The 26860-nt window shown below is 54.0% G+C and overlaps 8 protein-coding genes across 8 annotated transcripts; 3 read left to right on the forward strand and 5 right to left on the reverse strand.

Annotated features, from left to right (window-relative positions):
- Positions 1–256: 256 nt before the first annotated feature.
- J4E86_004906 (uncharacterized protein) lies at positions 257–6149 on the reverse strand (the record flags this gene model as incomplete). Its single annotated transcript, XM_051445443.1, has 2 exons — positions 257–5566; positions 5613–6149. 2 exons carry the CDS (start codon positions 6147–6149, stop codon positions 257–259), a joined length of 5847 nt encoding a protein of 1948 aa, XP_051303540.1.
- A 1815-nt stretch (positions 6150–7964) lies between these two features.
- Positions 7965–8911, reverse strand: J4E86_004907 (uncharacterized protein; the record flags this gene model as incomplete). Its single annotated transcript, XM_051445444.1, has 2 exons — positions 7965–8744; positions 8798–8911. 2 exons carry the CDS (start codon positions 8909–8911, stop codon positions 7965–7967), a joined length of 894 nt encoding a protein of 297 aa, XP_051303541.1.
- A 1761-nt stretch (positions 8912–10672) lies between these two features.
- On the forward strand, positions 10673–11650 carry J4E86_004908 (uncharacterized protein; the record flags this gene model as incomplete). Its single annotated transcript, XM_051445445.1, has 1 exon — positions 10673–11650. One exon carries the CDS (start codon positions 10673–10675, stop codon positions 11648–11650), a length of 978 nt encoding a protein of 325 aa, XP_051303542.1.
- Positions 11651–17172: 5522 nt separating this feature from the next.
- Positions 17173–18554, reverse strand: J4E86_004909 (uncharacterized protein; the record flags this gene model as incomplete). Its single annotated transcript, XM_051445446.1, has 4 exons — positions 17173–17333; positions 17392–17685; positions 17736–17806; positions 17857–18554. 4 exons carry the CDS (start codon positions 18552–18554, stop codon positions 17173–17175), a joined length of 1224 nt encoding a protein of 407 aa, XP_051303543.1.
- Positions 18555–19237: 683 nt separating this feature from the next.
- Positions 19238–20731, reverse strand: J4E86_004910 (uncharacterized protein; the record flags this gene model as incomplete). Its single annotated transcript, XM_051445447.1, has 4 exons — positions 19238–19782; positions 19831–20363; positions 20452–20596; positions 20668–20731. The coding sequence occupies 4 exons, from the start codon at positions 20729–20731 to the stop codon at positions 19238–19240; spliced, it is 1287 nt and encodes a 428-aa protein (XP_051303544.1).
- Positions 20732–21645: 914 nt separating this feature from the next.
- Positions 21646–23442, forward strand: J4E86_004911 (uncharacterized protein; the record flags this gene model as incomplete). The annotated part of the gene is made up of 6 exons (XM_051445448.1): positions 21646–21669; positions 21727–21854; positions 21906–22119; positions 22166–22415; positions 22461–23223; positions 23283–23442. 6 exons carry the CDS (start codon positions 21646–21648, stop codon positions 23440–23442), a joined length of 1539 nt encoding a protein of 512 aa, XP_051303545.1.
- A 513-nt stretch (positions 23443–23955) lies between these two features.
- Positions 23956–25376, forward strand: J4E86_004912 (uncharacterized protein; the record flags this gene model as incomplete). Its single annotated transcript, XM_051445449.1, has 3 exons — positions 23956–24206; positions 24255–25101; positions 25149–25376. The coding sequence occupies 3 exons, from the start codon at positions 23956–23958 to the stop codon at positions 25374–25376; spliced, it is 1326 nt and encodes a 441-aa protein (XP_051303546.1).
- Positions 25377–25909: 533 nt separating this feature from the next.
- J4E86_004913 (uncharacterized protein) lies at positions 25910–26776 on the reverse strand (the record flags this gene model as incomplete). The annotated part of the gene is made up of 2 exons (XM_051445450.1): positions 25910–26035; positions 26222–26776. The coding sequence occupies 2 exons, from the start codon at positions 26774–26776 to the stop codon at positions 25910–25912; spliced, it is 681 nt and encodes a 226-aa protein (XP_051303547.1).
- Between the last annotated feature and the right edge of the window lie 84 nt (positions 26777–26860).

The raw sequence follows: 26860 nt of genomic DNA on the forward strand, positions 1-26860 counted from the left end.
AAAGAGAAGAAGATGTTGACTATATGGACATTGCTTGGAAAAAAGGGCTCTCAAAACGACACGCAGTCGCGAAGCAACGAAAGTTGGACAGCGCGAAGAGACAAAGGAACTATGTCGAGTGCTTCCTAAACTCGCTGTCATTGGCGCACCTCCCGGTAGGAACACCGCCAACGCCATGCTGCGAAAGACGTGCTTAAAATTTAATATCAAATGCGCAATTTAATGAATATGTGCGGGACGACTGCCACGATGCTGCCTAGGGGTCCACTGCACTGTTCGCTCGGAGGGTTGGGTCTGGGTCGGGTGTCGTGGCAGGCTTTGCTTTGGGCGTGGGATCCGGATCCGGACTAATCGCGTCCTTCTGCGCCTTGGGAGTTTCGATGACAAAGTCAGTCACATCATCGCCGGGTTCTTCGGGAAAGAGGACTGGCGGTGTGAGCGACGTAGGCGCGACTGCAGGTACGTCAAGGCTACCCTCATATTCCTCTGCCGCACGCTCCTCTGTGATCATTGGAGGCGGAGAAGAAGGTAGGGTTGAATCTGGCTGCCCAGGGTCTTCGACAGAGATGACGCTGCCTCTGCTGTTCGTTCGCATCATCTCAATTCCAAGTTTCGACGTGGACTTTGGTCTTGACCTTGGACTCCGAGTGCGCACTGGAGCATGACCCAGCTCGTCATCTTCGTCGTCCCCAGACTCTGCCGACTCGTGTTTGCGGGTCTCCAGAATGCGACGTTTGGCACCGACTTGCTCTGTCGATCTCTGGCGGCGGATCGTTGCCTCCTCGAGAACGGCTGGCGCGGAGTCCCCGTGGGGCAGGTCAGGTGCACCAACACGATTGGGAACAGCTGCTTTCGCATCGGTATTAGCTGCATCATCGCAAATCCCTAAGCCACTCATAGCTCGTGCGATGTCGCGCTCCCGCCAATCGTCGGCGTTGTGGATTCTAACTGGCATATCCTCGCCTGCACGACTGTCGTTGTCACCGAAGAAGCTAGAACTAATAGAGTCTTCGCGGCTCGAACCTCGGTAACTGGCAGAAGGGACGGGTGGGTATCCTGAAGAATTCGAGGTCGTGGGGCTGTCCTCCTGACGCGAAGACTCTTGTCGAAGCCCAGAGGGCATCATCGATGGATACAACTGGTTCGGCGTCCAGCCTGGCGGGGGTGCTTTCCATTGGCACAGTCTGCTCAACGTGTCCGTAAGCTTCGCCACAGTAGGAGGCTTTTCGATAAGTGCATCGAAATAGTGAGGCGCCTGCAGCTCCTTCAGGTATCCAGTAACAGCGACAATCGGAGTATGCGTATTGGCGTTCTTGGTGTCTCGGATCATGCGAGCGACATCTGCACCATTGACCTGAGGAAGGCGGAACTCCATCATGATGACATCAAATTTGACCTCGCCCATCGCATATCGTATAGCTTCTGAGCCATTGGTAACGGTCAAAGTGCGGCAGCGCAACTTCTCAAGCAGCTTCTCCATGACAAGCCGTGACACTGGGTGGTCCTCGCATATCAATACGTCTAATGGTCGGAAGAAAGGACCGTCACCAAAGCTGATCTGCGAGAGTCTTCGAGAACTCTGACGTCGTCGCTGGACACGAAGCAGCGCTTTCGCACGAGAGTCTTCCGTGTCCGACGACGATGGAGACACATCAAGCACTTGACTTCGGCGCTTGTAGTGCCCAGGTAAGAGATCGCGCACAATATCGTCCTCTTGAGACCCAAGCGTTTGGGACCGAGCACGTGGTGAAGAAGCATTGGTCTGTGCCGATGACTGGCGTTGTCCAGTGACGGGCTTCTCTTGAGAAGCCACGGGAGGTGCCGACGGTGTCTTTGAAAGCCTGTTTGGTGAGACAGCTTCTGGCGATGGCCGCAAGCCTGACACACGGGAAGGGTCGAAGAAGCTTCCAGGTTGTAGCGAGGATGGGTTGCTAGTCGAATGCGACAACGTAGACGAGCTACTAGACGTCTTGCGTCGGTCGTGCTGTCCCGTGCTGAACTGTACGAGCAGAGGAGATGAAGGCTGTGAACCACGACTTGGCGAGGAATGTGGCCCGCTCATCGAGGGAGAAGAGGGCCGTCCGGTGGCTCTGTTGGAGGATAGCGTACGTTTGAGCGGGCCGGGTAGCATCGGGCTGTTCTCCAGCGATGGCGATGGCGACGTGACACTGGGCGACTGCAGAGGCGGTGCGGGCTTGTTTTGTGGAAGCATAGCTTCTGCACGCAACTTCTGGATGACGTCCTTGTTTGCCTTCTCCAGAACAGGCAAGTTCTTGTAACTGAAATTACCAAAGTCGTCAGTTGCCATTGGTTCACTGAGTCTCCTAGACCGGCCTTCCCGCACATGAGCTGGGATATGGAGAGGGATCAGTCCTCGCTTCATAGTCGAGACAGTCACCTGAGAGCGTACTCTAGATAAAGCATCGTGTGGTCGGTCAGGATAATCGGTACTTGGGGTTCCTGCTGGTGTAGTAGCTTGGTCTTCAAACTCGGGACTGAAGTTTGCCATGGCGGCTCCTCTGGTGTCGAAATATTCCGTGTCCTCTGGGTTTTCAGGTGCAGGAATGAAGGATGCTTCGTCATCTCGCAAGGTCTCCCAGTTGACATCCGCAAACCACGGATGGCTGCGAATTTCCTCTCCACCACTAGCGTATTTGTCGTCCTTGTTCGCTCCAAGACGGTGTGCAGGATCAGAGCACATCAACCGATTCATCAGATCCTTTGCATCGTCTGATATGTCGTATAGCTCATCATCATCCTCTGGCCAGTCGATTCTACGCGCGAGAATGTTTTGGAACACCTCATCGGGCGTATCAGCGTGGAATGGAGGGTATCCGTACAAAGATTCGAAGAGGATGCAGCCTAAAGACCACCAATCGCTGACTTCATCCTGCCCATTACCAGCGATAGTTTCAGGTGCAAGATAGTCCGGTGTCCCGACGAATTTGCGGTCGCTATCTTCTGGGTCGAACAGAGCCATGGGTGGCGGTGGCATTGCTGACGACGAAGGCGCCAACGCACTATTTTGAGCTACTGCAGAGTGACTCAGAGAATGTGTAGCAGGGTAGAGGTCGGGAGAACCATCGTCGCTGTAGGCCTCCTCTTCTATCGGTGACCGTCCACGAGGCTGACCAAAGGAATCGTCAGCTATACTGAAGCGACGGAACATGGCTTGTAGCGCATCACTGTCTTGGCTGTCGCTCCGCGTGCCTGAAGTCCGCCTTGAAGGCTCACGACTCTGTTGGGAACCGTCCCGATTGAGGCTAAAGTACGACGGTTGACCGATGTCTCCAGCGAGAGCAGGTGTCATAGATGGCGTCTGTGAAGGCGAGTGGTTCAAGTCAAAGGATGCAGATCGTGAAGAGCCTACAGACGTAGCGCGATGGAATGGGCCAGTTTTGAGCAGGTCCGGCGCAGGCTCGACAGACTTGAGTGCACGTTTCTGTCGGCCAATCATACCCATTCGCGACAAACCGAAATCAGTCAGTTTCAGATGACCTTTTCCATCGATGAGCAGGTTGTCCGGTTTGAGATCGCGGTGGACAATGCTCCGACTGTGCAAGTGTTCGACACCAAGTACCACCTCAGCGAGGTACTTCTTCGCCCAGTCTTCTGGCAAAGCACCCAGGACCTTGATGAGCGAGGCGCAATCGCCACCGTTCAAGTATTCCATGACGAGGTAGAGATAATCCTTGCTAGAAAATGTCCAATACAGCTTGGCAACAAAATCACTCTCGCCTTGCCACATCATGATAGCTCGCTCAGCCTTCACGTTGGTGACCTGATTCTTGGCTACCATGTCGGCCTTCTTCAAGACTTTGATAGCGTAGTATTCTCCAGTGGACTTCTTCTTGGCTAGGTAAACGCTTCCGAAAGCGCCTTTGCTGATGGGTTTGATAATCTCGAAATCCTTTATTGACGGAGGAACTGCGCGTGGCTGTGGCTGAGTGGTGGGAATCAAACGAGGAGAGACGGGTCTTGGGCCGTCTGAACCCGCCGTGGACGACTGTCTCCGGTGATGATTAAGAGCATGCACCATTGCTGGCGAAGAGAATTCGGTAGTCGGCAAGATTGGCGACGTGATTGGTGATTGTAAGGCCTCCATGCCACTAGGCAGGCGCGGCTTGTTTGTTCGCAGAGGAGAAGATGGCGGAGGTATCATGGAACGGGCAGGCGAATGTTGTCGACTAGACATGACACTCGGCAAGATCAGACTCTTGCGTTTGCGTTCACGTGAACTCGCTACCCTACTGAGTCCTACGTCGGATGTCGCTGGTGAATCAGCTCGGCGAGGGCCAGATAGCACGGATGAACGCATGCTGGTATCACTCTCAGCACCAGCATCGCTCTCGAAATGCATGGATTGGCGCTTGCTGTGGGTCGCTATACTGATGGCGCCCGCGTGCGACCGTGGTGTTTGACAACCCCCTTTAGGACTGCTAGATCGATTCGAACCGGCTACAGAAGACTCACGCCGTCCGACTCGTGCTGGTAACGAGGCGTCAGAAGTGTTACGGAGAGCTTGTGCCATGGATGAAGGTGCATCGAAAGATCCAGGGAATATGCCTTCTTCGCCGGGAGCTGTATCGGTGTCATTGGCGTCGGATTGAACCTCTTCTTCAGGTCGCTCGTCTTCGGAGGAGCTGTCCTCGCCGGCAGCGATACGAGCAGCTTTCAGGATCGCGGCTTCGATGCATTCTTGAACCAAGATGTCGAATTCAATGCGTAGTCGTTCAGAGTACTCAAGCACCCTCCTATGGCGAGTGACTGCATCGATCTTTGCCCTGGCAAGCCTGCTGGTATCTTCACACAACAGCTTCAGGCCCTCAGTGTGGTCGACCGAGCCTGTGGTAGGCGATTGCCATTGGAGAACTTGCGAGATACGGTTCTCCGACTGAGGCGATTGTGTGCGAATCTCCGTGGCTGCTTGACCACGTCCATTGTCCTTGACTGCCGGTGTGTTGATCTCGAGTGCGGTGTCGCACAAGTCTAGGACTAGCTCAACGATGCGGGCTAGAGGCCTCCGAACGGCGAATGATCGCGCGCGGTGATGACCAAAACCAGACGAGCGCTCCGAGCGTTCGCGTGATCTTGACGGCGGCGAAGCAGGAGAGTTGCGTCCAGAGGGTGTGCCAGACGATGGCGTCGATGTTGCGTGGATGATGAGGCCCTTGTACTCGGCGGGCTGAATTGGCTGTACCGAGTCTACTGCCGCAGCTCTTGAACGCTGACTGTGAGACTCCAGTGTATCGAGGACCTTGACGATGGCATTGCGGTGCTCAGCAAGAGTCTCTTGTGCCATCTGTACATCCATTTCCGCGCGGTGCTCTTGTAGACACAGTTCAGAGTGCTTCTCGAACCACCAAGGTGTGATTTGCCGTTCGCAGATTCGGCAGAGTACCGGTAGCGGCGGTGCGTGTTCGCCCGGATTGGTTGCGCTTTGCTCGGCGAGGCCAGTGAGGTAATGGGCGAGAACCTCAGCGCCGACTCCGAGAGATTCCACGAGGACTTCCGGGAGGTCAATTGTCACTTCGCGAATGATCGATGGCCGGACCATCCACATAGTCTGTTGCGGTTAGTATAGTCCAAGGTCAGGATGGATTGGGACGTACATGGCTCTCCGCTCCAGTCGTGCGGTCGTATACCATGATTCCTTGAGCCTCGAGATTCAACAGCTGCTCTTCCTCTTCCTCTACGTGGGTAGGCGACATTGGCATTGACTCCGGGGCCTCGGCGGCGTGCCTTGTTCGCTGCTTGCGCAGGATGGAATGAGGGCCCAGTCGTACGGTGAAACGGGCAATGTGACTCCGGGAGTCGTCTTTCCTAACCGACTCAATCGTCTCGGCGAAGCCGTCGGCACCGCCGCATATGATTTCGAGTACAGGCTTGCCCGTGACTTCCTTGGGCAGGGAGCCAATGACGTCGGTCCACGAGGGGCTGACATAGCGGATCTTGCCCTCGAGGTCCAGGTCCATGATGATGTTCAGACTGTGCTCGGCGGCCTCCTTGAGGTCTGCACGCTCGTTGCGCATGTCCTGACTAACACTGCGCTCCATGTTCTGTCGGTGGCCGCTGGTGCCGACAGCCTCCTGCTTGAGGGCAGTGACTGCGGGCGGGGCCAGCGTCGGGGGTTTCTTCTCGTCGGCCATGGCTGCGGTGGGTGGTGCTATCGTCGCGGGAGCCCGTCGCCGGGGGGGATTGGGCGGGTGCCCGAGGGCTGGCGGGTGCTGAGCTATGCGCAGAGAGCTGCCAGGACCATGGTGGGAAAAAAGCGACGGTCCGGGAGAGTCGGGCGTGCAGCTGGGGAAAGTACGCGTTGACGAGCAGTGCGGTAGTGCTTGCTGACTGCAACGAGAGTGGGTCTCGAAACCGGGATGAGGGGACTAGACGAGCTGCATGGTAGTGCAAGCGTGCGAGAGGGCGAGGGGAGCAATTGGGCGATGTAATGAGCGTCGCGGGCTGGGGATGGATGAGGGCGGTGGGCAGCAGGCGGCGGCCGTGGCAGTCGTCGCCGTCGTGGTGGTGGACGGGGCGAGAGGGGTACACAATGGGCGTCGTCTCAGCCGGCAGCACAAGGCATCGGCAGAAAGGCGTTGACAAAAAAGAAAGCACGCCAGGCGGGCGGATGAGCAGCTGCACGCATGGGATGGGCCTCGTCGGCACGCTATCCAGCTGGCAAAAGTCCCCACGCAGCACCCAAGCACGCGTCGAGAGAAAGTCACACGCAAAACAGCCGTGCGCCAGGTGCGCGCGGAGCTAAAGGGTATGCATGATGCTGGTGTAGGGAGGGTGCATTCACTGGCCCGAGCGCCCGACCGTGACGGCACATCCTGGCCGCCAACACAACGGCAGAACCTCTCGCGGGCTTGTCCAACAACACGGCCACAGTGCTGCGGCATTGGCAATCAATCGCGACTCAATCGAGATGGCCGTTGGCCTGTCGACGAGGCGGGGTACAGCATGGCAGCAGTCCTCCCTCTCTGCTCCCATTGTCGTGACCTGCCGCAGACTCCCCCTCTACTGACCGCTTCGCTGCATGCTCCCGGTAATCCCTGGACGAGTGCAGGCCGTTGTGCTATTTGCTCGCCCATGTCTTTGGTCAGCTTGGGCAACACGAGACGAACCACGGGCAGCGCACTCCCAGACAGCCTGCGCGCACCTAAACACTATTCTGCAAAACAGCGCTTGTGTGTAATCAGCCCTTAGTGATCGCCAGCCCCTCCCCAAGGCCGGCTACGACAAAGCCAGAGGACGACTAATCCGTTCGGACAATAACATCGAACGGCTGTGCAGCATCGCGAACGCATGTTCACGCCATCATCAGCCGAGCACCATCGCCGCTGCCCCCTCGACAAGACGGCCCAACGTTGCACGACTGCCCTCGTTATTGCGCGCGACAACAGACGAGCCCCTCGCCAGGACCTGCAGCGTCGCCGTGGATACACCACCTAGGGAGACGTGCAGATCGCTCCTGCCCGCCCAATCACACCCTCGTCGCATGCACCTCTGCTCCTTCCCCGTCTTGCCTGGATGCGGCCCAGGCCCGCTACGTCTGCAACTAGGCCCGTCCTGTCGGCGGTCATATAGACAGTACACACGGCGGAGCGAACAGCTTGCTATTCCCGCTCCGTACACTTCCTATTCGACCTTCGCCTGGTGAACCACGTCCAGACCTCGACGTTGGATGCATCCAGGCAACTACCTGGGTTTGAGTGCCGCATCACACCCTCACAGCACTAGCTCTGCGCTACTGACAATCGCCACCTGGGCCACGACGTGCATCGAGTCTGGAGTAATAGAATGGGTTTTGTTGACACAGCACTGCTGCTACATGCTACGGCACCTCCCTATTCACCGACGCCGAATAGAGAAGATGACATCCGTGGACGATTGAGTCTGTCACGTGCTCTTCCGAACGTCCGTGAACTCGTGCTTCCAACTCCAGTTGGCAACACTACCATGCTCTAATCGAAGTACACTGCCTCGGGCTTGTGTACACAAATCTTCCCCGATGCGTCGCTCTTCAACACCACCCTGGGATCCTCTTTACTTGCCTTGACCTTCTTGCCGTCGACCTGCTTTTCTTCATACAGAACCTCCACAACCTCGCCGTCAACGTAGCCAGGGAGCGAATGCCATTGAACTTTCTGGCCCTTCTTCGGAACACGGGTTATGTCGCCGGCAGCTCCAATAGGCTTGTCGTGCTTGTTGACTGTGCTCTTCTGTCTCTTGTTGGCACTGGGAGCCTCTATGTTTGCGCCACGTCCTCGCTTTTGACCTGGATGATCGTCCTGCGGGGGACTCTTGGATTTCCGGCTGCTCTCCAAGAACTTCTGGTATGCCCGTTGATCCTCCTCCATGTGGTCCGGGTCGTCCCATTGTGTCGTGCAGTCCGTCTTGCTCTTCTTCTCGATCTTAGTAAAGCCACTCTTCTCGCCGTCTTTGGTCGCGTCTTTCTTCGCTTGTGCAGCTTTGGAGGTGTTAGCGACATGTTGCTTGCCCTCTTTGCCTCCCTCCTGCTTCTTGGCATCTGTCTCCTCCTTCTCCTTCTCGCTCATCTCTTCCCATGCCTTCTTCGGCAGGTAGCGGTGTTCCAAGCCGTTCTTGTCTTTTGCGCTTCCGCTGCCGTCCTTTGTCTGCCACTCTTCTTCCGTCCACTCATCCAGATGCTCCGCTTTCTCGTCCTTCTTGTCTGTGGTATACCCTCCACCGCGTTTCTTGTACTCGGATGCCATCATCTGTGCCTGTAATTGACTGTGTCAGTGGTGCAAAGAACACTCGCATTAGTCAAGCCTACCTTTCTGGCTGACCATTGGCCGGGCTCGCCTCCCTTGTCACCAGCTTGGATCTCCTCCTTGACTTCATCACGCAGTTGCGGATCCGTGTACTTGTCGTCGGTCTTGGAAGGCATTTTTGATGAGACTGAACGAAGAGCAAGTCTGAGAGGAGTTGTAGTCACACGAGGTGCGCGATATGCAGTAACAAGCAAAGACGGTCGGGGGAGAAGCGTGCGATACATTCCAGAAGAACAAGCGTCCAGCAAACAATCTTTGTACTACCCCGGATTGCTCTTTCCACTGACGTACAGGTACCTGCGCAAGCCCCGACCGCTCTCATCTTAAACAGCCAGCCACCCTTAATCACCTACATCATGAAGTCTTCACAATTCCGTATGGCGGCCAGAGCACCTTGGAAGCTGGTAGAGCACGTCTCGTTCCTCTCAGACGCGCGCCGGGATGACATCAATGACCTCTCGATAGACCGATTCGGGTTGGTGTGAGCGCTCGGACCTGATCGTGCGCTGAGATCGAGGAGAAGCCAGCTAGCGTGCGTCTGCCAGATCACCTACGTCCATGCCTCTGGACTACCTGGGGAAAGAGCGACCCAACATTTGTGCGCAGGCTGCTGCTTTTCCCAGCCACCCTTCTCCATTTCCTTGCTTTGACGAGAGTTTGCTCGTGCGTCAGCTGTCGAATGCGAAAAGCTCCTGGGCTATGTCTGCCCCAAGCCGACATGGGCCGGTCCGTAGCGTGCCACCGGTGTGTGCTATAGCATAAGTGCAGCCACCGCCCGGCAGATGTTGCGCATTGTCTTGGATTTGTCCGTGCGAGCAACTCGCAAGTTCCCTTCATCGTGTGTCTGGTAGCAACGGCTCTTAAGCCAAGATCAGTGCGACTTTCAAGCGTATCATCGCGATACCGATGCCAATGGCCCCTCTCGCAGCGAGGCCACACAAACAAACCGTAGTACTTGCCGCAGAATTTGCAGGGCATCATCGCAAACCATCATCGTTCGTTCTACAATGGCTTCATCTGGAATCTCTCTATTAGTGGTGTAACAAGACAGTACCTTTTGTGAAACTGTCGGTCGCATCTCACCAGGAAATGGAAGACAGTTCAGCGAGACCCTACACAATGAGACAATGCTCCCGTCATCTTCCAGAGCCATTGAAGGCGCATGGAAGAGTGTTCGTCTTATACCACGGCCTTGGTAGCCGTGCTGGAAGAGGTCACTACGTTCCGAGCAGCCGACGTCTTACACCTTAGTGATTGGTGCCAAAGCAAGTCAAATCATTTTCGATTTTGCGACTTTTCCGATTGGCTCACATCTTTCGATGCAATGAATGTGGGCTCTGGCCAATGTACGATTTAGTAGAAGTACGGTACACACTACCTTAGCAAGAGCTCTAGGTACCCCTCCATTATGGCATTCTGGGCGCGCCTTAACTGGAGCCAGGAGTGCAAGAGGATCGACCGTCGTTCCGTTCATCGGATTCATCTAGATGTGATGGAGAGGCTAAGATACCGATGAAGTCACAGCGACGCCTTCTTCCACACGGCTTCTGATAGCTTCTATATGCCTACTAGAAGTCACATCTTCTACACTCGAAGAAGGCTTCCGGTCGGGTGTTAGGGCACACTACAACATGCCGGCGTCCTTTCGGCCATGAAGTAGGAGTATCTAGGCCCGAGAAGGAGCGCCTGACTTACCCCAACAGGTGTCTACGGAAAAGGCCTGCCAAATACTGAACACTACTACAATTCGTGCATGACGCAACGCGACCAGTGTGACATAATGGGAGTCGGCGATGCCATATAAAACCGAGAGCATGATATCGCAGGAATTAAAACATACTGATTCCATTCCACTGTCTCCGCCTCCAGACTTGAAAATGCGTCTCACTTCATTCCTCTTCGTGGCATCCGCCACAGCCCTTCCCGCCATTTTCCGCTCCCGAGCAGCTCTTGCAGATGCCCTCCTGCCCGAGATATCCCTCCCAATCGACTACTCTTTCGGCGTGCGGGTACCAACATCTTCCAGCCCATCATCATCCAACCCTCTGGCACTCCTTGTGAACGGTTACACGGTCAAAATCCCACTCATCGCCAGTTCAGGTACTCTCGTCTCCTGGATAGCCAACTACGCAGACGGAAAGGCATACAACACACAATTTACTTCTATCAATCCCTCGGCGCCTAGGAACATCACTACGGACTCCGACTCCACCTCACAGCAAGGTGGAAACAGCGTCTCAAACGCAACAGCACTGGCAGATGGCCGACAAGCTCGCGTGATCACGACATCCTTCTCCTCAGGCAACGCCGCATCCGCCGCAGCTGCCGCCCTCGACGGCACAGACTCCGATTCCACATCCTCGTCCGGCGCTGCAAACAGCACAGCAGTAGCTACAACCAATGCCCTAGGCGAAGTCCTCATCTTCACCTCCGCCAACACCGCCAACGCCCTAAACTCGCAATCCATTAAAAACGCACAAGGCGCCGAAGCAGCCTCATCATGCGCCGCTGACTCCGGGCCTGCTGCGTCCGCGCAAGCAGAGCAGGTCAACAGCCTTTACATTCCCATTGGCACCTCTTCAGACGGTAAGAAAACGCAATGGCTGAAGAGCTCGGCTTATGCGGCGTGTGCGGCGGGTGTTGATTCGCCGAATCAGGGAGGTAGTTCGAGTTCAGGGAGTCAGAGTACTTTGACGGGCGTGAAGAGTAGTGTTACTTGTAACGGGGCGACGAGTAGTGATCAGACTAAGAGCACGACTTATAAGGTTAGTGTCAAGGGGATGTATACTTTGTTGAAGGGGTTTAATGGTGCGGTTGGTGGGCAGAGGGTTGCCGATAGTAAGAGCCAGTGTTAGATGCGTCGTGGGTGTCTCATCTGTAGCCGGTAGTGTAAAGCTCACTCAAGAGTGTAGCTATATCTCCCTAGTTTTTATTCGTTACTTAGTTGGATGGCATGTCTTGAATTCTGCAATATTTATCACAATGCAACAAACATCGACGTTTCACTTGATCATTCCTGCCTTTGTGTAAACATAATCGTGTACCCTCTTAACTATCACAAGATAATCAACATCATTCTATTCTCTCTACTGCGTATCTTCATATCCTGCTATCTGAAGAAACTGGCCCTGGTCCCCTTTCACTTTCACCTTGGCAAATTCGTGCGAACCTTCACTTTCTCCCACTCTGTACTGACGTTACTATTGTCAAGTCGCACAGTGAATGCTGTCTCCCAGATTAGACTAGCTTGACGCGCGCTCCGCTTTGATAGAGACAATAGAAGAAACTTGATTACCTCTACGATGTCAAGACCCTTGCTGCTGAAGACACTTACCTCCTCATCCACAAGCCCATTTGCACATCACATCAGCGACATGCTTGACTTAGTATCTTCATTAATCTTCACACCTCTGGCTAGTAAGACGCCGCCTCTGGACGTTTCCGACTTGACATCGTGCCTCCTCACCTCATATCCGCTCCAAAACACACCCTGGCGCGATCCATACTATCCCATACATGGCCACAGCCCGCTGCGAGCCGAATACATGTTGCCTAATTCAAGGCCAGACGAGCGCAATGGTGAGGCGACAAGTCCCTCGATGCATCGCGACTCCTCCACACCACTCTCACAAGGGCCAACGTCGTCCTCAGCCAGCCACGACAGCTTGAAAGCTGAGCGTTGCGAACCGCTTGAAGTCGAGCAGGGTGATACAGGCTATCGAGGTCCAGCGGCCAATGTGGTAGCCAGTAGACTACCGCAGGTAGAGGCCGATACGATGGCCCAGCGTCGTGAAATCGAAGACGTCTACAGCATACGAAATATCTTGAACAAGAAGCGACGTTGGGATGATCGCATGGCGGTCTTGCTTGGTGAAACGATGCTGGCAAATTCTATCAATCGACATCTAGGGGCTGTAGAGGTGGGATATCTACCCGAAGATGAACACACAATGGGAAAAGGGACAGTTGGTACAAACGGGCACCGAAGAATGCACGAATTCCTGCACAGCAAGGAGAAGAAGAGGAAACGAAGTGTTGAAGACATTGGAGATGAGGTCACGGATGATAAGAGTACCAAGAGGACGCGAACAATGCCTCGGGGCATATTGAAGATGCACACAGAGAAGAAAGATCGACACTTGCCCCGACATACCGGATGAGCACGACATGGACCTGGCATACAAGAGACAAGTCAGACGCAGACGGAGTACAGCGCAGTGAAACCACACGTCGCGCTTGCATGATCACCCCAATGCCACCCAAATACGCTACAACTTCACTCTGAATGGACGAGTATTGGCAAATTCATCGCCTCGAGATCCCGACCATCCGCAAAGGTTGGAAAAGGAAGTTTAACTGCAAGATGGGACCAAGTGGAGATGAGTGGGTAATGGATCATGGGGCAGGGAGCATGGGCCTCCATCGCCAAGATGCGGGGAGAGCTCCTCCCCAACACAGCCGGAGCCATGCAAGGTACCACAGCTGCTGTAGCGTGCTGTTGACGTTGTCGACATTTCCACACCGCCTCGACCGAGTCCCAATCCCCATCTCCAGCCTCATCCACCATGGGAGGAGAATCGCACCGCAACATGCCCGTCCCCGTGGCCAAAGACTACCCACAGCTGGCGGCTGGTCCCGTTGGCAAGCAGATCCACAGCATCTACCAGAGCCGACTGAGGCAGTTCCTCGATGCAGGACAGTACAGGGAACAGAGTCTGATTGGGTGAGTCTCAACCTTCACGCCTTCCTAATCGTCTGTCCCCGGCTCCAAGATGCTCATACGTCATACAGCAAGCTCACCGAAGCTGTCGCGTCCGGTACCGACTGGGTGAAGCTCTCCGTCTACTCGCCCCCGAACCTCTCGCGCCCGCTCTTTAAGGAAGCCACTTCCCATGCGTTCCACCCCACCAAAGTCGGCGAGTCATTTGGCCCCAGTTGGTCGACCCACTGGTTCAAGGTCCAGCTTACGGTGCCCAAGCACATGCTGGACAAAGAACATCTTGAATTTGTCTGGGACGCAAACAACGAGGGCCTGATCTGGACCGAAGATGGACACACTGTCCATGGACTGACAGGTGGTGGTGAACGCACACAATGGATCCTGCCCAAGAAGTTTAGAGACGGCAAAGAGCATACCTTCTACATCGAGATGGCCTGCAACGGCATGTTCGGCAATGCTCCCGGCGGCGACTCGATTCAGCCACCGGACCCGGACAAATACTACACGCTGCACACTGCTGAGGTCCAGGCGGTCAACCTGGAGGCGAGAGGGCTATACTTTGACTTCTGGGAGATTGGAGATGCCGCTCGCGAGTTCCCTGGGGACTCGACGCAAGCCCACGATGCCCAGCAGGTCGGCAACCGCATCATCGACACTTTTATTGCGGGCAATGGAAGCCAAGAGAGCATCAAAGCATGCCGCAAGATTGCGGCTGAGTATGTCGGTAAGGACGTAGACTCGCACAAAGTATACGAGACCAACCAGGAGGCTATCGTACACGGTATCGGCTACTGCCACATTGACACGTGTTGGCTCTGGCCATTCGACGAGACCAAGCGAAAGGTCAACCGATCCTGGTCGAACCAATGCGACCTCATCGAGCGATACCCCGAGCTTCGCTTCTGCTGCTCACAAGCGCAGCAATACAAGTGGCTCGAGCAGTACTACCCTTCTACATTCGATCGCGTTAAGAAGAAGGTCAAGGAAGGAAGCTTCCAGCCCATTGGTGGTAGTTGGGTCGAGCATGATACCAACCTTCCTGGTGGAGAGTCGCTCATCAGACAATTCTTGTACGGCCAACGCTACTTTGAGAGCAAATTTGGCCAGCGGTGTCGCACTTTTTGGCTACCGGACACTTTCGGATACTCGACGCAATTGCCGCAAATCTGTCGCATCTCAGGCATGACCAGATTTCTCACTCAGAAGCTAAGCTGGAACAACATCAACAACTTCCCACACACGACATTCAACTGGGTCGCATTGGACAATAGCCAAGTCATCTGTCATATGCCTCCCTCGGAGACATATACATGCGAAGCAAACTTCGGTGACGTCAAGCGCAGCGTCACGCAGCACAAGTCGCTAGACCAAGACAAGTCTTCGCTGATTGTATTCGGCAAAGGAGATGGAGGCGGTGGTCCGACATGGCAGCACCTTGAAAAACTCAGGCGATGCCGTGGTATCAGCGACACTGCTGGTCTGTTGCCTCGCGTCAAGCTAGGCGACTCAGCAGACGACTTCTTCGACCGCCTGGAGAAGAAGGTCGAGAATGGTACTGAGCTCGTGACATGGTATGGCGAGCTGTACTTTGAACTTCACCGTGGTACATACACTACACAGTCGAACAACAAGCGCAACAACAGGAAGTCGGAGATCATGCTGAGGGACATTGAGTACCTGGCGGCTCTGGCGACAATTAAGAACGGCTTCGGCAAGAAGAGCTCGTACAAGTACCCGAAGAAGGACATTGATGACATGTGGGAGAACGTGCTCTTGTGTCAGTTCCATGACTGTCTGCCTGGAAGCTCCATCGAAATGTGCTATGACGACTCCGATCGGGTATGTTGCTGATTCCCAAACTAGACTTTATGACTGAATTCTTTAGATTTACGCCGAAGTGTTTGCTACTGGAGAGAGGCTGCTTTCCGACGCCCTTGCTGAACTTGGCTTCAACGATGAAACTAGCTGGGATCAAGACACCAAGCTATTCGCGATAAACACCTTACCATGGAGCCGTACTGAGATCATCAAGTTGCCGAGTGAGGCAAGTCGAACGAAGTATAGTCCTCCAGGGGCAGAGTACGGTCTTGCTCATCGTAACGGATCTCAGAAGGGTTTGGGCGCTCTGGACGTGTTCCCACTCCACTCTGCGTACCCTGCCCAGAAGGCGACCATTGAGGAGATCCATCCCAATGTTTACGAACTCCGCAACTCGCAATTCGTTGTACAGGTCAACAACGGTGCCATCACCTCACTCTTCGATATTGCCGCCGATCGCGAACTGATCCCGAAGGGTGCCAAAGCCGGTCAGCTTGTAATCTACGACGACAAGCCACTATACTGGCAAGCCTGGGATGTCGAAGTCTACCATCTTCAGTCCCGGCAGGAACTCGAGCCCAGCAAGGTGACCATTGCGGAGAACAGCGTTCACCGTGTGAGCCTGGTGATTGAGACGAAGGTCTCAGACAAGTCCTGGGTAAAGACGACCATGAGTCTGCCTGCAGCCGTAGGAAACACACCCAGCGCTATCGAGTTTGACGCAGAAGTTGAATGGCATGAGACAATGAGGTTCCTCAAGGTCGAGTTCCCAGTCGACATTGTGAACACAGAAGCCAGCTACGAGACGCAGTTCGGCATCGTGCGCCGACCCACGCACTACAACACTACATGGGACATGGCTAAATTCGAAGTCTGCTGTCACAAGTGGGCCGATCTTTCTGAGGCTACCTACGGTGTCTCGATCCTGAACGACAGCAAGTACGGTTTCGCAGTCGCCGGAAACGTCATGCGTCTGTCCCTTCTCCGCTCTCCCAAGGCCCCAGATGCCCACGCCGACATGGGAAGCCACAAGACTCGCTACGCCATCTTCCCTCACAAGGGCGGCCTAGACGAACGCACAGTGCGCAAGGCCTTTGAGTTCAACAACCCGCTGAAGATCGTTGGCCGCCAGGGTCTGCACGCCCCGCCATCCGCCATGCACAGTGGCCTTCTGAACCCCTTCCACATCTACGGAGCACCCAACCTCGTGCTCGACACCATCAAGCGCGGTGAAGACGACGAGGATGTCAGCCGTGGTGAACTGCCGATCAAGAAGGGTCATTCGATTATTCTACGCATCTACGACAGTTTGGGTGGAAAGAGCAAGGGCGTGCTTACCTGGGGTGATGTCGATGTCAAGAAGGTGATCAAGGTCAATGCGCTGGAGGACCCAGAGGGTGAGCCGCTGGAGATAAACGACATGAGGGTAGGAGCGGAAGAAGTGAAGGAGAAGGGTGTGCCAATCGAGGTTCGCGCATTCGAAGTGGCGAGTTACAAGCTGTTGTTGGCGTAGGTATGGTTAAGGGGACACGGTTGATGGGTAATGAGTAATGAAAGGATGTGGTATAACATGGACGGTCCTTCGAGCAGTTGGGGTCATCTTGGAATACTGTCCGGGCGTTGAGTATACATAGTTGGGCATCAAGCACAAGCAATATTACTTTTCGTAACCAGCACGGTCAACCTGCTTTTTGAGATCAAGGTGAAAACTGTGTCATTGTGTCCAAAACGCCTACGATGCCGTATCCCAAGCTCTATATCTCGATTGATGCCATCAATCTACCCTGACCCTAAAACGGGCCTAAAGCAAGCACTCGCTCGCCTTGCTGGAGTGCAGACCTAGTGGATGCGATCCAACTTGAGCCTGTTCCTGGCAATCTTGTCATCGACCGAATCTGTCTTGCCAGTGATGCGTGTAATGTGCGTGTTCTGATTATCGACCTCCTCGCCCATCGCGCGACCGAGTTGGTTAAGGTTCTTGGCCATGCCATGAAGTTGGTCTGTTGAAACAAATCTGTTAGAATCCACATATCGATGGAATAGACGGGGAGTACGTACCCAAGTTGTTATCGATCTCGTTCTCCATCTCGTCATCCTCCTCGTCAGCCTCGAACTGGAACTTGGAGCGCGCAGCCAGCGAGCTCTTGTTGTTGCCTTGTGGACCACCGCCTGTCGCCAGCTTACGCTGAGCTTCGTTTGCGCGGGCTCCGGACTCCCACTTGGCCCGGTTAGTTTGTTCTCGGGTGTCACGGTCGCGTGCGTGCTGGTCCATGGCTTGTTGCATCTGCTTCTCGCGCTTGGAGTTGCCTGTGAAGGGGTTGGGGACGATGGAGAACATGCTTGCGTTGATGCCTGGAGACGGGTTAGTCATGAATGATTCGTGTTGAGGGATGTGTCCTTACGGGCCAGTTCCTTAGTCTGTCCATTTGCTCTGTCGCTCTGGATAGAGGCAAGGTCGAGATTGCGTTCCGTGCTAGAAACGAGTTAGCTGCGTATGAACGTGTGAAGATGTGTCCAACGTACTTATGGATACGCTCTCCCTGTGCTGCTAGTGTCCCTAGAGTTCCTCGACCGGTTTCCAAAGCCTGCTCAGCTAGACGGAGAGCGTTTCTGGTGCTCGCAACATCCTGCTGCTTCATGAACTTGATCTCCTGCTTTGTGGCGTCGATGTCTTCCTCTTCTTGTTCTTCAGCCGTCAATTGGCGGTCCTCGTATGCTCCGTAGCCACCAGGCGCAGAGCCATAGCCACCGGGAGCACCAGCGCCATATCCGCCACCAGGGGTGCTGCCATAGGCACCGCTTTGACCCAGGGCGCTGGGCTGCTGAGGCGGTTGCGCTTGCTGGCGTTGGGGAGCGTTGCCGAACAGCTCGTTGCGGCCTGCCTCGGTGCTCATGGTGTCGTTGGACGCAGTCCTTCCCAGGCCTCCGTAGCCGCCGGGCCTCTGCGGTGCGCCTCCGCCATAGCGATCGGCTCCATAGCCTGACTGTGCGCCGTAGCTGCCTCCTTGCGCACCGTATCCGCCTGGTCGCTGTCCGTAGCTCTGGCCCGGGCCGGTGACAGCCGGCGTCTTCTCTTGGCGGAACGAGTTGTCCTGGCCTTCGTTCGAGTACGAGGGGGGTGGTTGCGCGTACGGGTCCTTGCCTACAGGTGCGGCATACGGGTTTTGGGCGGCTGGGCTTTCCTTGCCGCCCTTGTCCTTCTTCTTGGAGAACAGGCCCATGATTCAGGTGTAGAGTTTTGGGTGTGGTGAAGAAGACGAGGAGATGAGTCGCGTCTTGTATGCGTCGACGTCAGGGGTGGGTGCGGTGAGGGCTGACGGGTCGGGGAGCACCAAGGGAATTGTGGGGTGCGTTCCAAGGTTATCGATTGGGCGAGCCAAGGTTCAGGGTCTCGCAGCGGGAACTCGAAAAGTGAATGAAGGAAGGCACGAGATGAAGAGGCGATGCAGTATTATATGAATGTCACAGGTAGAGGAAGTCGCGTTTGAGCAATGAATGTTTTGCTGCATCTGGTGTTTCAATCATGCGAAGCGCCCAATGCCGCTAGCGAAGGCGGAGCCCTGGGGTGAGTACGCCACCGCTTGTGGCTGAGGGCCGCTTGCAAGGAACCGCTCGAAATAGCTACAAGACAAGTTCCAACCGTGGGTTCGAGTGAAAGCACAAAAAACTCTGCATCTCGTTTTGAGAGATCTGTCCCGAGCAGCGAATTCCAAACTTGAATGCAAAGATTGGTAGGGCTGTCGCATGGTTGGGCCCACATCATTTGGTCCCTGCAGCCGCACTCAGGCACCGCGCCTAAATTGGCCCTGTTAAAGTCCACCCGTACGCATATACTGAACTCTACAACACCATCTGGGTATCTTCGTCATGTAATCTGAAACAGAAATAGCAAGCATTTGCGAGGCTACGTTGTCCAGATCGCGCTGTCCTCCTCATGTGTGACCTCTCCGTCAGAAGAGGGTAGATCCTCGTGCTCCTCTTTTGTCCAGATCTCATTCCCCGTTACCACCGGAAACGATGTCAGGACGCGGCTTATGTCTCCCCACCATACTTCGCCGAATCTCCGATACCAGTCCACTGTGATCTTCAGGCCCTCATCAAAGCTCGTCCTAGGTTCCCAGCCAAGCGCACTCAGCTTGGTCCCGTCTGTCGCATAGCGCTGGTCGTTGAACGGTCGGTCTTCCGTGTGCTCAACCCATTTCGACAGCTCGGAGGGGGAGTCATGGCATATTTCAAAGACATCCAGCAGCCTGCGACATATGTCCGAATTCGATATCTCGTCCTTTGACGCGATGTTGTAGATCTGACCAATGTCGCCTTTGTGAAGTATGGTGTCTAGCGCGTCTACAATGTCCCCTGCGTACAGATATCGTCGCGTGGGTGAGCCGTCGCCATGGAGTAAGAGCTTCTGTTTTCGTTGTAGCAGCATGATGAACTTTGGGATAATCTCTGCATGAGTCAGCTCAGTCATCAACCCTAGGATCTAGGATGGCCTACTCTCAGGAAACTGATGCGGCCCATATACATTGTTCGCCCGGACGGTGATTAGCGGCAGCTTGAAGCTACTTCTGTACGCGCTGACCATCATTTCCGCCGCTGCTTTGCTCGCCGAGTATGGATTTGTAGGTGCCAGTATGCTCGTCTCGCCCAGATCTGCCGCCCCCACAGGTACATCGCCATAGACCTCATCCGTCGAGATGTGTATGAACCTATTGACACCATGTTCTCTCGCTCTCTCAAGCAGAACATGGGTGCCATATACATTGGTGTTGGTGAACTCGTATGAATTGCCAAAGCTGAGGTCGACATGCGATTGCGCCGCGAAGTGGAAGAGCGTGTCGATCTTGTGTTTTCGCAAGACGCGCTTCACGTCCGCCGGTGACGTTATGTCGCCTTGTTCGAATGTAAAGTTGGGTCGATCATCGAGGATTCGCGTGTTGTTCAGCGCAGCGCAGTAGTCCAGCTTGTCGAATGATACGACATTGTAGTGTGGGTATGTGAGCACCAGATGCCGTACGAACCAGCAAGCTCTATTTTGTTGAGTCAGTCGTGATGCATCAAAAGACAAGATCAAGAGACGCACAGCTCACAACTTCCCGTGCTCTCGTCGCAACGTACATGAAGCCAGCTCCACCAGTTATCAAGATGTTCTTTGCATCAGGAAGAGGCTCGAAGTTGGTGCTGCCAATAAGTATCGGCGCCTGCTTCCATAGTTCCTGCTTCACATGCGATCTCGCATTGAGAACGGTTGACCTTCGCCGGCCTGGTGCTGTTAGCGTCGGGGTTGGACTGTGCCTTGCATTGCATCGTGCAGGTGCCCAGGTGGAGACTCACGCTTTACGCCATTGGTGCCATTGGGCACATAGTGGGCGCTGTCAGAGCCTTGGATCGAACCCATAGTAGCGGTAGCTTCAGTCGTCATCTAGCAAGAGTCGTCGAACGCTTGCTTGACATGCTCGAGTCTAACATGCAATAAGTTGTACTGGTCACGTATGCGCGCGCTGCTGGCCGCGTGTCTGCAACGAGCGCGATTAGGCACTAACCCGACGCGGAGATGCATCCGTCATTGCGCGTTACGTCATCAAGATCTGGCGAGATTGCTCAACACCAGCTGGGCGAGAACGCTGCATCAACACCGCATATGCCCGCATCTTGACACAACAAACTATTAGGCTTTGATACATACCATGCATCGGAGCTTCATTGGGCGAAGACCAGCCGTTCTGGCTCCGTGAGTAACATACCTACCGCACCGAAAGTCGAGCCGTAACATCGCTATGCATCAGTCTGAGCGAAAGGCGCATACTGTCCTAATTCGAAACCAAGGATCTTCTTCGGCTGGCCAGCGGAGTCTGTTCCACGTATTTCTAGTTCAACGGAATCCAGCACAGGAGACATAACAGGGACTGCGTTACACATACCCCGCTTCTCACCCAGCCCGTCAATACCTATCTACGCGTCTGGTAGCTTTCGCAGCGAATTGGATATGCCGGCGCGATACACATATTGCGGATTACGCATGTCTTTATTTCCGGCCCTCCCGCGAACAGCCAAAGCGGGCTGCCCCACCACGGTAATGTGGGGATGATCCCCAGCCGTAGCATTCGAAAACGAAGCAACGGGTATGATTACGTGAAGGCGCGTGTATAAGCTTCTCATCTCAACATCATGATCATTGCTGGCATCAAGCTCTCTGCACCCACCAGCTTCTCGGTCTACTATTGAGATAATCGCCTTTCTGTAATTGCGAGCATGTGGGCTACTTACCTACTTCTGTCGGGCATCATCGCCCTTATAATCGACTACAGCCGCATGCTGTACCTAAGATGGCGAATGGTAGTTGCTTACTCCTTTGCCAGCTTCATGTCGAGTCTGTCACTAATACGCCAACAGCCTCCAGGACCGTTGCCTTGGCCTATTGTTGGGAACACCTTCAGTCTGCCGGATGAAAAGCCTTGGTATCTCATGGAACAACTATCGAAGCAATACAAGTCACCGCTCATCACGTTCTGGATCGGGCGGTTAGTTCCACAGCAGTTTTGCCGTTCTGAGCAGTGAATAACACAGCACAGGAGACCGACAGTCTGGGTCAATGACGCGTGGACTGCTGATGAGCTTCTCGTCAAGCGGGCAAACATCTACAACTCTAGACCCCGCATGCTGATGTTCGCTGAGCTTATGTCCGGCCAAATGAATCTGCTGCACAAATACACCTACACAAAAGTACAGCGTGAAAGGTTTCGCGACCTCAGGAGAGTTACCCACCAAGGTGTTGGGATACAGCAGGTAAGCATGATGCAAGAAAGCATCTTTCTCTTACTAATGCCACCAGATCAAACGTCATCGAAGCCTGCAAGACGACGAAAACAAGATAGTAGTATGTGATCTGCTAGAGACACCCGACAAATTCGTCGCTCATTTCGAGCGATACGCTACGAGCGTCGTATCGATCATCGGTTTTGGACGTCGGATTGGAGATATACAAGATCCGTTGATCACTGAAGTTATTGCTCAGATGCAGACCTCTGCTAAGATGGCGGTCGTCGCCAAGGATTTTCCGCGACTGATGGAGACCTTCCCATGTAATTTACGAATCCACCTACTCAAATTCATACTAACAAAGACAGGGCTGGCCAAGTTTCCCAATTGGATGGCTCCCTGGAAGCGTGATACTCGACGTTCAGCAAAGCCCAAATACGGCCGCAACGATTTCTTCTATGCTTTGGCTGAAGAAGCCAAGCAATGTCCAGAAGAGAACTACTCCAAGTACCTGTTTCGCGAAGCACCTCACCTCAATCTTCATCCTCTCGAAATCTCCAATCTCGCCGCGAACCTATTGGGTGCTGGAGCGGACACATCAAGTAGCACTCTACAAACAGCGGTACTGGCAATGCGTGCCTTCCCCGAGACCCTTGAACCCGCCTGGGAAGAGCTAGACCGTGTGGTGGGTCGATCGCGAAGTCCGACGCTCGATGATGATCTTCCGTATCTCCGCGCTTTCGTCAAAGAAGTCTTTCGCTGGCGTTCAGTGGCGGTTATAGGAGGTACTGCTCATGCACCCACTCAAGATGACTACTACAACGGCTACTATATCGCGAAGGGTACTTGGGTGCAGGGCAACGTCTGGGCGATACATCACAACGAGCGCGAATTCCCCGATCCTGATCGCTTCAATCCAAGGAGATTTCTCGACACGGATGATAAGAGACCGTTTCCTGGTGAGAAGGGATATATGACTTTCGGATGGGGTAGAAGAAGCTGTGCTGGTCAAGCGTTGGCTGAGCAGGGTACGCATCTCAGCATCGCGCGATTGGTGTGGGCATACAAGTTGGAGCCAGAGGTGGACCCAAAGACGGGAGAGGAAGTGCCTGTTGACATCTTCAAATTCACGTAAGTCGTGTTTCGAAACCCCAAGGCTATGAAGCGTTATCGGTACTGACGTTTAGCAGGAGCGGATCGAACTGGCGGCCCCAGCCATTCAAAGTCAAATTTACACCCAGACACGAAGAGATTAAGCAAACCGTTATCCGAGAGGCGCTGCAAGCACGGCAAGACTTGGCGAAGTATGATCGCGAAACCAAGTACACGTTCAGCACGTTCTACGAGTAGGGATTGGCTGAGATACGATATCATTCATGGATTGTATGTATGCGCCGACTCGCGAGGTTGATCAACTCTCGAAATGGCAAGGTGTCGGGCATTTCCATACAGCTTTGCATAACACCCCTGCCAGTGCGGAGAAGACATGGGTTTCTCCTCACTGCCCCACGATGCTAACCTCGCATGACTCGCATGTTTCGCTGTATAAGGCTGCGATCCCTTCTTCTCGCAGATGGATACCGGTCAGTCTCTGCGTGAGCAATAATGGCGAAACTTCAGGAGACGTCCTTGTGGGCGAATCGCAAATGCTTACTCATATGCTCCGCCGTCGCTATTGCTAGCATGCAGTACGGCATTGATACTGCTGCAGTAGGCGGTCTGCAGGCGATGCCTGGGTTTTTGATGGTGTTTGGATATGAGGACCCGACAAGCCCGCTTGGCTATGGTATTGATGCAAGTCCACATAGCCTATGACATCGCGAAAGCTGCTGACGCGCAAGATAGTCGACGGTGCAACAGCTCATGACCTCTTTGCTAAATCTGGGTTCGTGCGTATCTGCCATTGCTGCGGGTGTGTTTGGCGGCTACTTCGGTCGCAGAAAGGCCTTGTGGCTCGCATGCATCATATGTTTGGCTGCAGTGTCGGTGCAGATCGGCTCTACCTCCAAGGCCGGTTTATACGTAGGTCGTCTGTTGTTGGGCTTCTCCAACGGCTTCTTCGTCGTGTTCTCGACGGTGTACTGTAGCGAAGCAGCACCGGCGCATCTTCGGGAGTATGTTCTTCAGTCTTCCCAGGCACTGTTTATACTGACAATCAGCAGAATCATGGTCGGACTCTTCTCTTTCTACGTGAATCTCGGAAGCATCATCGGCTCTATCATCGACAACTACACTTTACGCTACCTCTCGAAACTCTCCTACCAAGTCCCCCTCGCCTGCATGTTCATCGTCCCGGTTCTACTCGGCACAGCGCTTTTCTTCGTCCCCGAGAGTCCGCGATGGCTTCTACATCGTGACCAACATGATGCGGCGCGCAAGTCCTTGGAGCGTCTTCGTTTCGATCATGGCGAAGCGCTAGAGTTGGAGTGGGCGGAAATGATCCGTGGTGTAGAAGAAGAGCGTAGGCTCAGTCAAAGTTCAGGCTTTTTGGACCTTTTCCGCGGCAACGACTTGAGACGCACACTACTCTGTTGGGGCACGATCGCAAGCCAGTCAGCGAGTGGCGTCTGGTTCTTCATTGGTTATCAAACCTACTTCCTCGCTATCGCCGGGATCACGAAAGCCTTCGAGTACAGCATTATGAACTCGTGTATTGGCTTCGTGGGCGTTCACCTTGGTCTTTACTCCATGAACAAGTTGTTTGGCAGAAGGACGATCATGATCGCTGGGGCAATAGCATGCGGTCTTTGCGAGCTTGCTTGCGGGATCGCAAGTAGTGTCAAACCTAACTCAGTGGAGACTGGAAATGTGCTAGTAGCTTTTACGGCACTGTTCCTGTTTTGCTACAACGCCGGGGTGGGCGTTGCGACAAGTCCCCTGGCGACAGAGCTTGTTAGTTCAAGACTGCGAGCTTGGACGGTTGGCAGCGCGAATGCGCTTGGGTACTTCCTGGCTTGGCTGATCGGGTTCTGCTCGCCATACTTCATCAACCCTCAGGACCTTGACTGGGTGGGTAACCATGCTTTCTCTTCTCTGTGACGCTAACACGATCGCAGGGCCCGCAATACACGTACATATGGGCAGCTTCGAATTTCATATGTGTGGCCTGGTTCTACTTCTTCCTCCCGGAGACGAAAGCGCGATCACTAGAGGAGCTAGATGAAATCTTTGAAGCTAGAGTGGCGGCACGAAAGTTCAAACTGTATGAGTGCAGAATTGTGGAGGATGCGAAGCATGATGTTTTTGGGAAGGAGAGAGTTGAGACAACAAAGCAAGCTGCTTAAGGGACTGTGTGTATTTTTGGCAGGTGTAAATTTCTACGCTGCATACTCTACATTTCTCTGCAGCTTTGCATGCACCTCTATTCCTGCTCATTCTCGTGAGGTACTTTCACCCGGATTCTCACAATCTCATCAGCGAGCGTGGAAGGGTCGTCTGGCGCAGGATATTCATAGGACATTTTCCATTCCAGAGAAGGCAGGGCCAGTACTTGTTCACGAGTCCGACTGGTATGCCAATGCGACTCCTGAAACCAGTCTGAAACCCACTGCCACGGGATCAATGCTTTCTCATAGCTCGTGAAGTCAGTCGCGGCCTTGTAAGTTTTCTCACCAACGGTGAAAGTAGACGATGTAGCAATCCCGCGATCGTCTTTGTGGCTGAAACTCGCGACGGCAAGGGCAGCGATATCTGTGTATTTCATTGCTATCTTGCTTTGGTCAGCGACGAATTGATGGAATCTGATGCAACGACCTTGGAGGATTGCCCGTTCCCAAGAGAGACCACATTCGGGAAATTGGAAGACACTGGCTTCTTCCTAGCTAGCAAAAGCTTCCATCGATAGACCTCGGGGGTCGTTGCACGTGAAGGTCGGAAATTTGTCGAGACAGTGGGCCAACTCGTGGAGCAAGACGTGGGCGAGAAGGAATTGGGGTCCAAGGTTCTGTACGCTAGATGGAGGGGGAGGATCAGAAGTATCTGTCACAGTTGTCTCGGAGTCTGGATCGAGCACTTTGCGAAAAAATGAGTGCAGGAGTACACAGGGACTTGTCGGTGCTCCCCTCTCTGGTCGAAACCGCAAGCCCTCGCCCATCATATCGGCGCAATAAGCCAGCATACCGTTACGTACCTTGGCGCTCCTATCGGCTTCACGCCAATTGCAAAGTCTTAGAATCTCGTTGTAAGTCTTGTTATTGGTCGTGCGGTCTGAGAAGGTTGTTCGGAGTTCATCAAAAGCGAAGGTTAACCCCAAATCCATGTCTGTCGGTGTACGGTCGGATTCTTGCACCTTCCAAGTCAAAACGCTAGTTAGGTTGTCCAGTTTCTCCCTCCATTCGGCCATCAAGGCGGATTTCTCTACTAGCCGATAGTTTGAAACGTAAATTAGTGGGGGCGGGGCGTCTCCTACGAAGGTCTGGGAAGGTAGTGTCCTGCTTCTCATCTGATGCCAGAAGTAGTCGAGAACTCGTTCGTCTCCCACAAATCGACTCGCAAGTTGCAGAGCAGGCCTCATGCTTTCGTACATGTTCTGTGAGACGCCAATGAACCGGTCGCGAGCGAAGATTGGTGCGATCTCGTTGCTGAGACTACTTGCACTCGAATTGACATTGAAGAAGCCTTGTTCTTGTAGATACTGAATCGCTTCTTTGCGCACATTATCGACATGGCCTTTGAATTCGTGCATGGGCGATGAGATATGAATGATTCCGCTACGTTCTTCTGGGCGCTTTAAGTATGCTATGGTATGTGCTTGCTATCAGCAAAGCGT

Source organism: Alternaria arbusti (assembly GCF_024043155.1).
Source record: "Alternaria arbusti strain BMP 1465 chromosome Unknown scaffold_5, whole genome shotgun sequence".
NCBI lineage: Eukaryota > Fungi > Ascomycota > Dothideomycetes > Pleosporales > Pleosporaceae > Alternaria > Alternaria arbusti.